Source organism: Panthera tigris, chromosome C1 (genome assembly GCF_018350195.1).
Source record: "Panthera tigris isolate Pti1 chromosome C1, P.tigris_Pti1_mat1.1, whole genome shotgun sequence".
In the NCBI taxonomy this organism is placed as follows: domain Eukaryota; kingdom Metazoa; phylum Chordata; class Mammalia; order Carnivora; family Felidae; genus Panthera; species Panthera tigris.
In genome coordinates this window covers 161,088,500-161,107,085 of record NC_056667.1, presented here as the reverse complement: position 1 = coordinate 161,107,085, position 18,586 = coordinate 161,088,500, and the positions used below count along the sequence as shown (strand labels likewise).

The window sequence follows — 18,586 nt, the reverse complement described above, 5'->3', positions numbered from 1 at the left end:
ATGGCTACTTGACCTAGCATCATGAAGACAAATCATTGGTGTCCTTTTTGAGATCAGCTTCTGAGAGCATGGTGGAAGCATACCAAACTGCAGTGGGTTAAGTTCTAAGGAGGGAGGAAAGAAGTAGGGCAGGTACAGACAGCTCTTTCCAAAAAATTTGACCTTGAACTAGAGGAAAGAAAGCAATAGTAGAATGGGGATTAATGTCCAAGGATGGCTGACATGATTGATTTACTGTAGAATCTTAAGGCTGCTTAAATGTTAATGGGAGAATATTAGTGAATAGAGATGCTACAAATACTGGAGAGAGAGAGGCATACTAGATTGAGGTCTCAGGAAATACAAGGATACAAGGAACAATCTGTGGAGCAAATTTCCTTGGGAGAGGGTAAGATTCATAGCAGAGACGGTAGAGAGATTGGCCATAAACAGAAGGTAATGTTTTCTGTTTCACTGCTGGAAAGAAGGAAAGATTGGGTACAACCAAAAAGGGGCCTTGGTTTTCCAAACATCACATGCATTTTCCCTAATGAAGTGAGCAAGATGAAGTCTTTGCTGCTGAGTAGCAAAAGAGAAGAAAAAAGTATTGGAAATGTGAGAGAAGTCAGGAAGATATGAGAAAGGTGCTTTGTTATGAAAGGAAATGATGCAGGATTGATGGGTAAAAAGTCTTTGTGATGGGATCCATAAGCCTAGCTTATGGGTCATTTTCTCCTGTAACAAATCATTTGATAAGAAGGCTTTACTATAGTTTATTATTTTCATTCATCTCTTTTATATGTTTAAAAATGTATAGTGTAAAGTAATTTTTATGGTAATAGTGGCTTTCTCCTTGTGGCTAGTCAGTGCAAAGCCAAAATTTCAAGTAAAATTTGTGCAAATTTCTCTTGAAGTTAAACCGATTTATTGTGCTTAAAAAATGACTTGCGCAAACAGTACATGTTCATTATAAAAACTTTAAAGCAAGACCAAACTGATGAAGAAGATTTGAAAATTGCTCAATAGCTCACTGCCCAGGCATTATTTTATTAGCATTTGGTCAGTGTTATTAAGAGAGAGAAACAATTTCATAAAAATATGATCACTAATGTATATGCTATTTTAAATAGAATGCTACATTTTATTTTATTGGGTTTGAAGGAAAGAAAAAACTGAAGTAATATAGAAGAAATGACTGAACTTCAGGTAATTTTTTCACAAAAGATATGTTTTCTTAAATGATTCTGCTAGATAGAGTTAAGAAATAGGATCATGAGAACACTGAGAGATTGGAGACATTATTTTTTAATTACATGTTTCATCTTTATATGTCCATCTGTTGATCCCTTATTGTGAAAGATGAGGAAATTAGCACACTTAACGTTTTTACCTCCCTTTCCTTATCTCTGAATTTTTGTTATTTATAACTTTTCATAGTTTATAATACATATGTTCTGTTTTGTTTGCATTATTTCTGTAGTTGTTCAGTCTTACTTATATGTTAGAATGTATTAATGCAGTCTGTTTGCCATTAATCTCTATTCCTGTCAAAATCTATCCTTGAAAAACAGGCTGGCTGGATTTAAAATTCTTGAGTCACTGTTTCTTTCCTTAGAACTTAGAAGACTTCTCTCCACTGTCTTTTGGCATAGAGCTGCGGCCTTGGAAAATTCTGAATGAAGCCTTATATGTGACTTGATTTTACAGATTTTGTTCTTGGTGATGTGTATTGTATGGTGTCAATGATTCCGTATCAGTTGGTTTACCAACTTGCAGCTGGTCAGTGTTTGTTTCAGTGTTTGTTTATGCCAGCTTACTTGGAATGTGAAACTTTGAATGTGGCTGTGATTTTTAAGTGGGCCACCTTCTTAACTGATAGGATGCCTTTCAAAGATTGTGAGAAAAATAATGGTGTTTGCCTTATGTAACTAGTCCATTTAGAGTATATTAGAGAGGAGTATATTAAAACCTGAATGAACTTAGAAATGCTAGGATTTAGTTCTTTTGTGCTCTAGAGTTATAATAAATAAGGGGACAGATCCTTGAGTTATAGTATTCCCATCACTGATATCTAGAAGAAATAGTGAAGAAGATACAGCCATTAAAGTATTTCTTAAAGAATCACTTTTTGCCAAAGATCAGTGGTCAGCTTTCTGTACTTACCTTTCTTTACCTCTAAGCAACATTTGCTATAGTTGAGTACTCTGCCCTTTTTGAAACATTTTCTTCCCCTCAGTCCCATAAGAGCATTTCCTTACATTTTCTCTCACGTTGTCACCCCTTCTTAGTCTCTTTTGCCAAATCTTCCTTCCCATCAAACATTTGAGTGTTGGAGTGCTCTTTTCACATGACATCATCCAGATCCATAACTTTAAACATATCTGATAACTCCCAACTTTATATCTTAGTCATGACCTTCCATCCTACATCTAGTCCATCTCTCAAATATATTCCCAGTCCAAACATTTCTCCTCCATTTTATTTCAAGTTAACCACTCATCTGGTCATCTCTCATCTGTACCATTACCACCAACTCCTGATGAGTCTTTCTGCCATTCTTCTTGTCCTCTCCCTTAAAGTGTGTTCTTTTTAAAGTAGCCAAAGTGGCCTCTTACCGTAAATCATATGTTATTACCCTGTCTCCTCTTTATTTACTTAAAACTCTCCAATTAATGGCTTCCCATTACAGTTAGAATAAAATGCATGCTCACATCACTTATGAATGAATGTGAACTGCTTTACTTCTCCAACTTACCCTCTGTTTACCATCCTCTCCTGTGGTTCACCCACACTGACCTTTTATTTCTATTTCTGAAGCACTTCAAGCTTGTTCCCATTTTAAGGATTTTATACTTCCTTCTTAGATCCTTTGCGCTCAGATCTTCATATTATTGCCTCCTTCTGGCCATTCTGGCCTCGGGACTAGTGTCATCTCCTTAGACAGGCCTCCCTTACTATCCTAGCTAAAGTATGGCACAGCAGCGTGATCATTCCCCTCCCTGCACACACATGCTGTATCACATTAGCTTATTTTATACAGAACAGTACCAAAAAAGTCTTTTTTTTTTAGTTTATTTATTCTGAGTGTGGGGCGGGGTGGGGGGGGTGGGTTGGGGGCAGAGAAAGATAATCCCAAGCAGACTCTGCACCATCAGAGCAGAGCCCCATGTGGGGCTCAAACTCACAAACTGTGAGATTATGACCTGAACTGAGATCCAGAGTCGGACGCCTAACCCGACTGCGCCACCAAGCGCCACCCCCCCCCTGCAAAGTTTTAAAAAATCAGATAAAATCCCATCACCAAAGAAATTTCTTGATTTGACAAAATTTTTTTTGATCTCACATTTTTTTACTAAATTAAACAGGAAACTTTGTCACTAATGTAAGTAGAAAATTAGTATCACCTGTAGATATTGAGATAATAAAAACAAATACAATGAAAACTGCATACTTACTAATTTTTTTAGCCTTTAGAAGCTCTGAGACTGAGGCCTGCTCTGTTGATAAAGAGATACATTTATAAATGTTAGATATTAAATACCAACAGCATCAAACTGATACTTTCTCTTTGATATAGTCAGAAGGACTGAAGAGAATTGAAATGGAAATAACTTTCTCATTTAACAGTTCGGTATGATATAGTATAGTCTTCAAGATGACTAAAGTCATCTTCTTTACCAGTACAGTGTTTCCCCCAAAGGGGAATTATAATAATTGTAATAATCATAATAATCAGTGTTTTAAAGTGAAGCTGAAATAAATAACTTTGGTATGGACTAGGGTAAAATGTTGTGAACTAGTAAGAATTAGTGGGGGAAAATCTCACAAAACTTATTTTAACCTATCCCAAGGTGAACTGAATGATATGAAACGGTATTACTCAAAACTAATGTTTGAGTATGTTACTATGCAATTTCTTCTAAATTACTGATTCCTTTTTTTTTAATTACTAATTCCTACATCATTTAAAAAATAGTATATGCCCCAGTTGCTGAAAGAGCTTATGTGTGGGGCTGTCTGCCAAGCACTTTACATATATTATCTGATTTAATTATACCCATTCTCTGAGAGGTAGAAACATCTTCATTTTAAAGATGTGAAAATGAGATCCTTAGAGGTTCAGTGATTTGTTTAAGAATTTATGACCAATAAGCTTGTCTGACTTCAGAACCCTTACTTTTAACCACTAAATTTTGTACTAAATCAGATAAGATGCGAAGGAATGCTATAAGTGTACAGTGAAGTCTATTCAACTTGGAGCATATGGCCACCAAATTTTCTGTAAGCTTATATTTTATAGCTGTTTTAGGCTTCATGTCATCACAAGGCTATTCAGTCTTAAAGGATAACTTTAATATTTCCTTCACTTAATTTTTATCTTAATTTTGGCAATATTTAGTATCAAAAATAAATTTAAGTTCTTGTACTATATTACCACTCACATACAAGTGAATATAATAATACTAACCTTCAGGCATAGGAACAGCAGTGCAATCCACAGTGTATAGGGCCTGTGATTTGAGTTTTTTTCCTGTAGTAGGGGAATAGATTAGTGATGATCCAGTCATAACTCCTTTTCTAGCCTAATCCTTGGCAGACTCCAGGCAAAGTGCAACCTAGAGGATAATTTGAAGGTTATAAGATAGACAAGTGCTATTTCCCTTTATTCTGGTTTTCTATTTGGATTAATTCAGATGATCAGAGAGCTTTATTTTCTTTGCTTTTAGAAGAATTACGACTCCTAAGTTTCTCTCTGTTATCTGCTCAGTTAAAATTGAGGAATGTAATCAAGAAATTGCCATTTGAAACCTGCTGATGCATTTACTATTGTTGAGGACATCGCTATAGTTACTTACTGGCTCGTACATAAAGATGACTATATAGGATATTTTTCACTTGGAGTGTCATAAAATGTAGTTCTTTTTATAACTGAACTGACCATGCTGCCTTTGTTGCTTTGCCAAGAAGCTTTTGTTTTTATTTTCCTGTTTTATTGTGCCATTTGTGTAAGATGCCTCAAATCCTGATAAGTAATACCGTGCTTCCAGGGAGACGTTTTTCTTGCTTTTCGATTATTCATACAATTTACCTAAATCACTGTCTGTCTAGTGTGTTTACGAGTAAGATATAATATGCATTCTCCTTTCTTGCTAATTTTGTTCATATAATTTATATGGCACTATTTAATATATCATCAGTTTTATGCCAAGAATTTTTTATGCCAAGTATTTTAAATACTTAGATTTTAATTGTAACAATATACTTACATTTTTTTATTTATATTACTGAGTAGCTCCACATTAAGATACAAATGGCTCGATTATTTTTAATTCTAGAAAATTATATTTAAAAATTCTTTGTAACCTGTAATGAGAATATCTTGGTCTTTGGTATGGAAGAATGAGCTATGGTCACTGTTTTTCTTTCATTAAACTCAGTCAAACTGTCTCTCATGATCCCTGTGATATCTTTATCTAAAATAATCGATGTTTTATGTTTGAAAACATCTCAATTTGGGTATATAATCTAGTTGGTAATTTAAATTAAATTAATTTGTTTATAAATGTGTTTTTTGTTTTGTGGGTATATCACTGCTTTCTGTTTATAATATTTCTCAGTATTTGTTCATTTTTGTGATACTGTTCTTTATCTGGTAATTTGAGTAAATCCAGTTGAATTATGTTGCCACATTATGTCTTCAAAAGGGCATAAAGTCAGTACACATGCTTCAGTAATATCTGGTTGTTTTACCCTTATGTTTCCAGTTGGCAATTTGAAATTATGGCTTCAACTGCACTTTAAATATGTGATAATAGCATGTGTTTCTAATAAGGGCCAGCACCATTTTGTTCAGATAGTGTGAATGGTTGTCACTCATATATGACAAATGCACCTTCATCTGCTTCTTTGATAGCCCCCTAAAAACCATACCCTCAAATCAGGCCGATGAAATTAGCTGCTGTGTAAATTGTGTGTCTGAGTGGTTCATTATCTAATCACCGTCAGAACCACAGTGATAAAGTAGATTGAAGCAGGGAAGAGGTCTGCCAGATGATTTCACCCCCCCCCCCCACCACCCCAAATCCGGTTTCCCTTGGAAACCCTAATAGTGCAGTTTAGAACTTCAGGCTCTCATGCCTGGAATTCAGTGTCTTTTAATGTACCAAACCTGAAAATAGCAGTAGTTCTGGAGCATAATTTTCTTTCTGTAAAGATTAATTTTATTTATTTCAATCAGTTTTTGAAATGTTGAGGCTCTTGAATTACTGTTTTTGTTGCTAGTGCCCTAAATATTACTAAATAGTACCAAAAAACCACTATGTCCTACTTGAAAGAATTCAGAATAATTTGAATAAATTGTTAACTTTCCAGGAATCTTTGATAATGGCCTTCTGTATTGTTTATTGGATTGCTTCTCTTTAATTCATTTTAGGTGCTTTTGAAGATGATGATATCACGCATGTTGAAGGAAGTGTAGATCCTATTCGAGATATAGAAATAATACACGAAGAGCTTCAGCTTAAAGATGAGGAAATGATTGGGCCCATTATAGATAAACTAGAAAAAGTGGCTGTGAGAGGAGGAGATAAAAAATTAAAACCTGAATATGTAAGTAAAAATTTACAGCTTATTTGATACTTGAGTTCATTTTTTAAATTATTTTTTTTTACAATAATGCATCTAATAAAATATCTAATATTGTTATGGAACTTTAGAATCCAAGGATAATTTCCATTAAAAAATCATGGAGAAACTTCATTTTCTTTTGGCAACAAAGCGTCATGATGACAGTCTGTTTAAGGTGTTCTTAGCAAGGCATGTTTAGCAGGAATATTGAGTATTTACATGGTTACAATGTGTATCCTCAAGTTGTAGTGTTAGAAAAGTGTGGTTTTATGATGAAAACCTTATGGATTTAGAGAAATGAATGAATATGAGTTTTGTGGATTTGAAGAAGTGATTTATATAAGGAATTGGTCTTCCATAGGGGTTGACTGAATGAATGTAGTATTAGATAATTTTAATCTTTTATGGAATGAAAACACATGTCATTGTCTTTAATATTCAAATGTATTTTTTATCACGTTGTAGTGAGAAATTATTAGTAATATAATTAGTGTTTCAAAATCAGTTTGGAAGCTTTTAGTTTATGGTCAAATTGTCTTTTACATTAGAAAAGTGATGGCCTTAATCATATATTTTCTTGGGGCACCTGGCTGGCTTGGTCAGTGGAGAGGATGACTGTTGATCTCAGGGTTGTAGGTTCAAGCCCCACATTGGGTATAGAAATTACTTTAAAATAAATAAAATCTTTTTAAAAATTACATATTTTCTCACTAGTATCTTCCCTAAACCGTACTTGCTTTTTATGCTTTTTGTCATAGGAAGGATTTTCTGTCTTTTTAATTTTTCATGTATTTTTAATACATGTGTTTATTTTTAATTTTCTCATGTCTGGAAACTGATTATCCTTTCCCTTTTTTAATTTATTTGCAGTAAGTTTGGAAAACTCAGTTGATTAGAGAGTTCTACACTCTTAAGGAGGAAATCAATTACAGAATTAGCCTCGACGCTTAAGCAGACTATTAGTAAATTATGGTCAATAGTGCTTGGACTTGGAACAAGGAGACCTGTGTTGGACCACTGATTTCCTTGGTAGTCTGGAACAAGCCCAATTCATTTTACTTCTCTTTTTTTTTTTTTTTTTTTTAAATTTTTTTTCAACGTTTTTTATTTATTTTTGGGACAGAGAGAGACAGAGCATGAACGGGGGAGGGGCAGAGAGAGAGGGAGACAGAGAATCGGAAATAGGCTCCAGGCTCCGAGCCATCAGCCCAGAGCCTGACGCGGGGCTCGAACTCACGGACCGCGAGATCGTGACCTGGCTGAAGTCGGCCGCTTAACCGACTGCGCCACCCAGGCGCCCCATCATTTTACTTCTCTTAACATCATGGCTATTTCAGTCATTTCTTAGTCAAATAGAACAGAGAAAGGAGGGAGATTTGTCTGAGGGAATTGTATAAGATTTAGGACAGAGAAGGGGATTGAAAGTACGGGTATGAAAAATACTCCTTTTTAAAAAGGGAAAAACATTGTGAGAAAGATGGTCAAAATTGAAAACCATTCATTTGCCCCAAACAGCATGGTTACTGATAAAAATAAATCCTTAAGCAGTCATTCCTTAGTTTATTGAAAGTTACTGACATCGCTATGTCTTTCAGAAACATCAACTATCTTAAAAATAAATTTATCAATGTTGCTTTTTAGATGGGAGAAAGGGGCATCAGGTTCTTCTTAAGTCCTTGAGCTACCATTTCCTGGCCTTTCCTCTCAAAAGAAAACTAGAATGTTGAGTGTTATTTTTAATTCCCTGTAACAGTATTTTATTCTTATTTCTAAGGATATTCCTAAAATTTCTGTATCAGATTTGAAAGCATCACTTGGACTTGTGTTTACAGAAGAATCTGAACACCTTCTCCCCATTCAGCTCTTCTGGATAGATGGAATGCGTTATGTAATTTTCTTGTTTCCCAAAACTGTGATCATTCCATCGGTTTCTTTCCTCATATTAGACTCAGCTGCTTCAGAATGAATTACAGTTCAGTATTTCTTAACCTTTTTTTTTCATTATCACTGTCCCAAAGGAAAAAAGTTAATTAAAATTTAATTTAAATTAATTAATTTAATTTCTTACTAATGAGAAATTAGATACTAATGAGTAAGGATTTGTTGGATAGGGTTGAACTTTGGAGGGCCACAAGCCATTTAAATAACTAAGGTTTTTTTCCCCCATAAGAATTAATTTTTGCCCCTCTAGGAGTAATATCACCCTCACTGAGAATGTATGCCATAGATTTTTGTTGCAAACCCAGTACTGGTAAATACGGTAAAACACATGGCTTTTAGAAATTTTTTTTAGTTGTTAGCAGAAACAGGATTTGGGTTGGATCTGTAACTTAATTTGGCGAGAATTAAGATCTCTTACAGCACTGAATCATTTAGTGCAGGGAGATCTTTTTCTTTTTATTGAGCCAGGCATTTTTGGACACTTTTTATATATGTCATCTTATTTAAACCCCACAACATGTGAGACATAAATTATCTCCATGTTAAAACTGAGGAAGCCTAAATTTCAAGAGATTTTATGAATTGCTCAAGATTTCATGCTTAGTAAATTGTAGAACAAGTTTTTCAGCAAGATCAGTCTGACTTCAGGGCCAATTTGTCTTTTTTTTTTTTTTTTTTAAAGTAAGCTCTAGGCCCAACATGGGGCTTGAACTTATATCAAGTCACATGCTCTACTGACTGAGTCAGCCAGGCACCCCTGTCTTTTTTTTTTTTTTTAACATTTTTTAAAATTGTGAAATGTATTCCAAAAAGATGCATATGTATTTAAAAAATAGTTGTAAAATAAAGGCTAGTAAAACCTACTTTCATGTCAAGAAATAGATCATTATTAGCATCCAAAAATATCTGCATCACTTACCAGTCTTAACCCTCTTCATCTTCCCACAGCTAACCACAATTCTGAAATTTATAATAATATCCTTGCTTTTTTATACCAGTGTATGTGCCACCTAAAACAATATGAATTAGTTTTTCCTGATTTAAAACTTGATGTAGTGTCATTTTATATGTATTTATATGAGCATTTTTCACTCAACATTATTTTGTGCACCCATTCATGTAGCATTTATCTTTAATTCATTTGTTTTCCTTACTGTAAAATATTTTACTGAAAAAATGTATCATAATTTAAAAATCCATTTTACTGTCACTGGGCATTTGAACCCCCCTCCCCCCCCCGCCAAGTTTTTGATAATAATGAACAATGCAGCTCTTTTACATCCCGGTGCATATAAGGGTAGTGTAAGGCATTCATTCATCTAGAAGTAGGAGTGTATATGTATCTATCTTCAGCTTTACTAGATAACACTGCTTCCTAGTGTATGAGAGTTTATCCTCTTGCCAACACTTGGTATTGTCAGATTTTGTTTCATTTTGCAAACTGTGGTATGATGGCATTTGGTTAGGGCTCTGATTTGTAGTTCTCTATTTAAGATTGGAGACCTTTCTTTTTTTTTTAATATTTGTTGACTCTTAGATTTCCTCTTTGTTCCTCTTAGATTTCCACTTTTTAAGTGCTAGTTCTAATTTTGCCCATTTTCTGTTGGATCACTGTCTTGTTCTCATTACTTTGTTAAAGTTACTTATATATTCTGGATGCTGATCATTTGTTTTAAATGGATTGCAAATATCTTCTCCGACTCTGAGATAATGGTATCTTTTGAGGAACAGGATTCAGTGTTAAGTACAGTGCCTTTTGTGTCTTTTTTAAATCTTTCCTACTCTAAGGTTATCAAGATGATCTTGTACCTTCTAAAAGCCTTATTATTTTACCATCTGCAGTTAGGTCTTTAGCCTACCTGGAATTTTTTGTGTGTGTGAATAGTAGAAGGCAGGCATCAATTTGACTTTTCTCCCCACATATGGAAAACCTGTTACTCCAGCACCATTTTTTTTTTAAAGACTGTGTTTCCCTACTCCAATGAAGTGTCTCCTCTGTCATAAATCAAAGAGCTGTGGCATCTTAACCCTTTCCTGAGGATTGGCAGATGACCCCCAGGTAAAAGTGGCCAAAAGCGACAGTGGGATCCCAACCCTCTTGAGTGGTGAAGGTGAGAAGGCTAAGATAAAATGAGGGGTTGATACACAGAATCTGGTCTTCTGTGTGTTCCCCAAATCATTTCTGTACTTTCCTTGTCCCCTGCTGTCCCAGTCTTCAGTCTAGATCAAGGACAATTAAAGTGTGGTCCTCAGACTAGCAATATCACCATTACCTGGGAGCTTGTTAGAAATGGAAACTAAAGCTACAGATTTTCTAAATCCGAATCTCTGGGAATATGTTTTAACAAGCTCTCCTAGTGGTTGTAGAAATTGTCTGTTAGGGGCATGTGGGTGACACAGTCAGTTAAGCATCCGGCTTCAGCTCGGGTCATGATCTCACTGTTCGTGAGTTCGAGCCCCACGTCGGACTCTGCACTGGTGGTGCGGAGACTGCTTGGGATTCTCTCTCTCCCTCTCTCTCTCTGCCCCTGCCCCACTTGCTCTCTCCTTCAAAATAAATAAATAAACTTAAAAGAAAGCATCTTGGGGTGCCTGGGTGGCTCAGTCGGCTAAGCATCCGACTCTTGGTTTTGGCTCAGGTCATGATCTCATGGTTTCATGACTTCAAGCCCCACATCAGGCTCTGCGCTAGAAGTGCAGAGCCTGCTTAGCATTCTCTCTCTCCCTGTATCTCTGCCCCTCCCCTACTCATGCTGTCTTTCTAAAAAATAAATAAATAAACTTAAAAAAAAATTCTCTCTCCCTCTTCCTTTCTCATGCTCTCTAAAAAGAAAGAAAGAAAGAAAGAAAGAAAGAAAGAAAGAAAGAAAGAAAGAAAGAAAAAATGTCTTGTTTTTCTATTGAAAGGATGAGGGAGCTGGGGTGATTATCAACTGATTTCCATTAGTCATTGGCTATGAGTTGCTCCTAGGAGTGTTAAGTCCCTGGCACCTGATGTCTGTGTGGTCTGAGCACAGTGCCTAGGCAATGTTACAGATGCTTACAGTATAAGAAGCCATCAGCATTTACTTGACCTGTGAGAGCAAACGGGTTATGGACAGGAAACAACAGTCTCTGCTATACATCCCTTCACCCAATGTGCATTTAGATTTTTTGTCCTAATCATTCTGTTTAATTTGGAATGTTTTTTAGGATCACAAATTTAATTTGGTGGTATTTTATATTTTTCCTTGCTTCTGATTTATCTCTAGTTTTCACAAGAGAGTACCTATGTGATTATGTTAACTGGTTCTTAAAGGAGAGTTCTTAAAAATTTTTTCCTTATATTCTCTAACAAATGGTCTAAAGGTATAAAATGTTATTGGTGGGACTTTAACTGGACATAGACCCTAGGCTATAAGAGAGATAACTACTTGAAAGTTATAAGAAAATTAGATAGATCATTTTGTTTACTAGGTATATGATTATTCCTTAATATTCATTCTGTGGTGTCTGTTTTCTAGGTAATCTTCCAAAAATGCAACATTTCAAGCCTCTCTTCTTATGAAATTTCTATTTTCTTGATTGGGTATCATTAGTATTTTTATGTAAATAAACTTATATACACTCTAGCATAAAACATGAGCCAACTTTTTAATGCTAAAACAGAATCTCTCCTAAGTGTAAAGTTGATATATTCTGACATAAAAACACCTTGTATAGTGTATCTTGCTGTCTGTGGTAAAACTGAGGCACTAATGAAGGCAAGTATGTGATAAACATTTCCTGTTGGTATTAAATTGCCAAGTGTATTAGTTTCCTAGGGCTGCCATAACAAATACTATAAACTGGATTCAAATGATAGAAATGTATTCTTTCACAGTCTGGAGACTAGCAGTCTAACATCAAGGTGTTGGCAGGGCCATCCATGCATCCTCTGAGCCCTCTAGAAGAGAATCCTTTCTTGGCTTTTCAGTTTGTGGTAGCCCCAGCCATTCCCTGGTTTGTGGCTATATAGCTCCAGTCTCTGCTTCCATCTTCACATAAGCCATCTTCCCTCTGCGTTTCCATCCAGATTTTCCTCTTTTTTTTTTTTTAATGTTTATTTATTTTTGAGAGAGTGCAAGCAGGGGAGGGGCAAGGAGAGGGGGACAGAGGATCCAAAGCAGGCTCTGCACTGACAGTAGCAAGCTGGATGTGGGACTCAGATTCACGGACCTGAGTTTAAGTCACATGCTCAACTGACTCAGCCACCCAGGTGCCCCCAAATTTCCCTCTTCTTATAAGAAAACCAGCCATAATTGGGCTGAGGACCCACTCTGTTCCAATATGGCCTCATCCTAATTCTCAAATAACATCACACGGAGTACCATGGGTTAGGATTTCAGCGTACCTTTTTGGGACGGTTTATGATTTAACATTAACACCAGGGCATCAAGATCAAGGCTGATTTTTAAATCTATTCTAAGTGTGTGTACATTTCATTTGGAAAGACAAATTTTGGAAAATGTAAGTAGAAGCTTTTAAGGAAGGATTTATTTTGTATTGATGAATTATTTGGAAATTATCACATTAAAAAATATTCATAGAACCAGCAATTAATTAGACAACCAAAGAAAACAACCAGAAATTGTAATTGAGTCTTTTTTTTTCTGTCAGTATCTCTGAGTTAAATAATTAATGTCCCCCAAAACATATAGCTATGAGCAGATTTCTTCTCATTATTCTTAGGGCACTTTTTAAAGTTGATTTTTACATAACTTAAAATTATTAACATTGTTTGCATATGTAATAGGTATATTTTTGACTAAAACAAAAAAATTCAAAAGGGTATAATCCTCCCATTTCTGTCTTCTCATTTACACTTTTCTCCTCTTGAAAGTTTATGTACCCTTCCAGAACTATTCTTATATGACTTAGATTGTTTTCTAAAAGAATAAAATGCTGCAAGTACAGGGTGAGGCGGAACTGCATTCATTTATCTTTCTCCCTATATTCTCTCTGTTTTCATAGTCTCTACCTCAGTTAATGACATCAGATTGTTTGAAGTGAAAACCAATATCTTTGACTCCTCTTTCTTCTCTACCATTACATCCCATTCTGTTGATTTTATCTCCCGAATATTCCCTATATCTTTTCCTTCCTTCCTTCTTATTTTCATGACTTATTTAGTTTTGGGCATCATTATGCTTCATTTATTTTTGGAGCTTACCTGACTTCTTTGCCCTCTTGTCCCTTGTTTTCCGCAAACATAAAGTGCAGATCTGTTATTCCCTTGATTAAAATACCTCACCATCTTCCTATAAAGGTACTGCCAACATAAAGTCCATGTCTCACAGATTTCTTTGCGATTCAGCCTTTCCTGACTTAAATTTTCTCGACTTGCCTGATAGTGAACTAAACATTTTGGTTTCACATGAGCTCGTTTACTAGAACTCTCCTCCTTTTGCTGCCTCTCCATCCCTGTTTCTTAGTCATCCTTTCAGACATGGCCTAAAGAGAAGTGTCCTACTTTTTATAAAAATGTTTTGATTGTGATGCACTGTACATAACATAAAATTTACCATTTTAACCATTTTAAGCGTACAATTTAGTGGCATTAAGTTCATTCACAGTGTTATATGCCTGTTACCACTGTCTGTTTTCAGAATTCTTTCACCATCCAAAACCGAAACTCTGTGTCCTTTAAATAATAACTTCCCATCTTTTCCTCCCCCTCCCAGCCCCTGGAAACCTCTCCTCTACTTTATTTCTCTATGAATTTGCCTGTTCTAGGTTCCTCATATAAGTAGATTTACAATTTTTGTCCTTTTGTGCCTGGCTTATTTCATTCAGCATAGTGTCTTCAAGGTTCATCCATGTTATAGGATGGGTCAGAATTTCATTGCTTTTGAAGGCTGAATAGTATTATATGTATGTACCACATTCTGTGGACATTTGGATTGTTTCTACATTTTGGCTATTGTGAATAATACTGCTATGAACATTATTGTACAAGTATATTGTGGTTGTAACTGAAGAAATCTCCATTGAAAATAGTCCAGAAGGAGATATTAAGTGATAATAGTGGATTAGAGAGAGTTATGAATGCTTCCCCTTAAATATTTTTCTATTTTAATTTTATTGTTTTTATAAAATAAATGTATGGAAATGAACCCAGAGTTAAAAAAAAAAGTATTTATTAAATATAGCAGCCCATTTACAAATGCACAAACCAGGAATGTGATTAGAAATTATTGTAGTTCAGGGATGCCTGGGTGGCTCAGTCAGTTAAGCTTCTGACTTCGGCTCAGGTCATGATCTCATGGTTCATGGGTTTGAGCCCCGCATCAGGCTCTCTGCTATCAGCGTGGAGCCTGCTTTGCATCCTCTGTCTCCCTTTCTCTCTGCCCCTTCCCTGCACACATGCATGCACGCTCTCTCTCAAAAATAAAACATTAAAAAAAAATTATTGTAGTACATTATTTGAGTCTACATAATACACATACCCCAAAACTAGGAAAGAGGTTATAAAATTCTCAAAATTAGAATGACAAGTTGCTTAAATTAATGTGGCAATACCATCCTGAGAGTCAGACTATGGGAGATAGGACTACTTGATGGGTTTAGGAGAAGTGATTATCATAGTAAGTATTCTAAGCATAAAGGAGGTATTTTTTGACAATGATGCTTTCATCAATGGGAAGGATTGAGGCAAAGTGTCTCCTTTTTCTTGAACTGAGATGGGAAGAATGAGAATATAAATGTAATTGACCAGGATTAATTTAATGATTATCTTAACAGTGTAAGATATTTTACTTTCTCAGTTTATAGTCCTTATTTTAAGCAAATCATTGTTTTTCTTTTAAGGTTTTAGGAAAAATTTTTTGACTTATTTGGTAGTATGTGAACATACAGGTAAAATATACTAAAGATGAAAATCTTCTGAGTGATTAAAAAATTTTTTTTTCATGTTTTTATTCATTTTTGAGAGAGAGAGAGGAACAGGGGGAGGAGCGGGGGGTGGGGGGGGACAAGGGATCTAAAGTGGGCTCTGCACTGACAACAGCGAGCCCGAAGCAGGGCTTGAACTCACAGACCATGAGATCATGACTGGCGTAGAATGCCCATGAGCTGAAGTAGGATGTTCAACTGAGTCACACAGGTGTATGTTTATTTTTATTTATTTTTGAGAGAGAGAGAGAGAGGGAGTGGGAGCAGGGTAGGGGCAGAGAGAGAATCCCAGGCAGGCTCCATGCTGTCAGCACAGAGCCCTGACACAGGGCTCAGATTCATGAACCCCGGGATCATGACCTGAACAGAAATGAAGAATTGGCCGCTTAACCAACTGAGACACCTGGATGCCCCAGAGGGAGAGAGAATCTTACACAGGTTCCACTCAGTGTGGAGTCCAGTGCGGGGCTCAATCCCACAAACTGAGATTATGACTTGAGACAAAATTGAGAGTTGGATGCTTAACCAACTGAGCCACCCAGGAACCCCTGAGTGATTTAGTCTCGGAAGTTTTATTGTATTTTTTAATATTTAGTCATAAGGACCAGGCATTCAACTTAGGCTATTTCAAGAAATGGATTTTTATTTTTAAAATACAAGACAATAAAGGAAATGGAAATCCAAAAATGTTGAGATCAGGAAGTGTGGTATATAGCCAGACCTGTTGGAGTAGAATTGTAAATCAGCCCAGGGCATCACCCAGGAATCTGAAAGTATGTGCACCTTCTCTGTGTGGTGCTCTGCCATTCACGTAACTCAGATGGCCTTCATTTCTGCTTCACTAGAATTCTACTTTTTTTCTGCTGCCACTACAGTTCATCTGCTGTTTTGTATATTGCTTTTATTCCTCATTTCTGCTTCTTCGTAATTTCTACTTCTTTAAAAAAAATTTTTTTTTAATGTTTATTTTTGAGAGACAGAGAGAGAGAGAGAGAGAGAGACTGAGAGACAGAGTGTGAGCAGGGGAGGGGCAGAGAGAGAGGGAGACACAGAATCGGAAGCAGGCTCCAGGCTCTGAGCTGTCAGCACAGAGCCCCATGCGGAGGTTGAACTCACGAACCATGAGATCATGACCTGAGCGGAAGTCAGATGCCTAACTGACTGAGCCACCCAGGCACCCCAATTTCTGCTTACTTCTAATTAGCCTGTTTATCACATCATGTAATTTACTCTGTTTTATGTTGGCTCAGTGTGTCCTTTCAGCTTAAGTCTCCAGTTCTCTTATCTCAGTATTTCCTGAGAGCAAGCATCTAATTGCCTCAGTTTATTCCCATTTTGGCAGTCGTTTTTGCATGAGACCCCTTCATAGGTCAAAGACCCACCAGTTCAGGCCAGGAGACTGTTTTTGAGTAAGAACCGTTTCCTCAGCAGAACCTGTGGCCTGAGAGTAAACCCATGTTGATTAGTGTGTTTGGGATACTATGTAAAATGGTAGGAGACTTGGCACATTATAGGTCCTCAGTGCTCACTGTTATGCATTTGAGGATAGCAGTTAGGAAGTGCAAAGCTGTTTTAAGACTTCCAGGGTAACGCAAAAGAATATGTTGTAGTTGGGCAAGGAGGATTAGACTCATTGAGGCCAGACTACTTTAGAATCATCAATTTTATGTATACCTAATACATTTAGGGAATGAATTCCTAAATGAACTGATGTTACGGTAACTATGCTATAGACATACTTTCCTGTCCACTTTCTCCTTGCCTGCAGCCAACAAAACATAGATGGAGAAAATTTTAAGTAGGACGTGTTAGTATCCCCATTAACTCATTATTAGCAGCCTCAAATGAGCCCTACCTATATCTAGCCTTCTTATTTGCTTTCCTGCTCTCTGCTTCAACTGCTTCCCTTTTCTCCTCAAACGTCTTATTTATGCCCACTTTGTGTTTCACCCATCCCTACCCTCAGTAGATGACCCTGCCTCCTACTTCAGAGATCAAAATAAAAACTACCAGACAGAAATTCACTCAGGTTCCCACAAGCCAAATCTAAAAAGCCTGCTTATTCACTCCTCTTATCAGTGGGTGGTTATTCCAGTTCTTTGAATCTTATCATGTCCCAACTTTTCAGAAACCTTACACTATTAGTCATCCTTTCTTTATTCCCCTCTTCATTGCCTTTAAATTATTTTATATTATTTTTTTTTTTAAGTAGGCTTCACACCCAGCATGGAACCTGAACATGGGGCTTGAACTCAAGGACCGTGAGATCAAGACCTAAGCTGAGATCAAGAGTCAGCCACTTAATGGATTGAGCCACCCAGGCACCCCTAAATTACTTTATTGAGATAAATTCACATATCATGAAGTTTACCCTTACTATTCAGGTGGCATTTAGTGTATTCACAAAGTTGTGTTTTGATCACCAGTAATCCCTTCTTTCTTGTATATACAACTTATCCCTCTCAAGCTAGATTGTTTTCTATATAAAGATGCCCTTTTTAATCTCAAGGGGGGAAAAAAATTTCTTCCTTAGTACCAAACTCCTCATCCTTCATTTACCATATTTTCACTACTCTCCTTTTTTTTTTTTTTTAAAGTTTATTTATTTATTTTGTGAGGTACAGAGATAGCATGAGTAGGGGAGGGCCAGAGAGAGAGAATCCCAAGCAGGCTCCGCTGTTAGCGCAGAGCCCGGTACGGGTCTTGAACTCATGAAACCGTAAGATCATGACCTGAGCTGAAACCAAGAGTTGGTTGCTTTACCGACTGAGCCACCCAGGTGCCCCTCATGACTCTCCTTCTTAAAAACTTCTTGAAAGAGTTTGTTTTTTCTACCTCATGATAACTCAGTCTGATCTATCTGGATTATCTGCTCATCAGACTCAAACAGCTTTCACCAGGGTCATTGGTGACTTTTGTAGTTTTAAATCCAGTGGACGTTTTCAGTCATTGTGATTTGTCAGTAGCAGTGGACACTATTGGGTACACTTAAACTACTCCATTGGATTCCATGACCGCATTCTCCTGCTTTCCCTCCTTCTCTAGCAACTTGTTTCTTTTGCAGGCTCATCCTCTTATATCTTTGCTACTAAATACTGACATTACTTAAAATTGAATCTAAGGCTCT

At 36.4% G+C, this 18,586-nt stretch overlaps 1 protein-coding gene across 2 annotated transcripts in view; it reads left to right on the top strand.

Annotated features, from left to right (window-relative positions):
* OLA1 (Obg like ATPase 1) overlaps positions 1–18,586 on the top strand; it is a 170,593-nt gene that overhangs the window by 96,097 nt on the left and 55,910 nt on the right. For both annotated transcript variants that reach the window (XM_042994721.1, XM_042994720.1), the window contains one exon: positions 6,413–6,588. In XM_042994721.1, coding sequence (XP_042850655.1) covers positions 6,514–6,588 — 75 coding nt within the window. In that variant the 5' untranslated portion in view covers positions 6,413–6,513. The remainder of the gene's footprint in view (positions 1–6,412; positions 6,589–18,586) is intronic.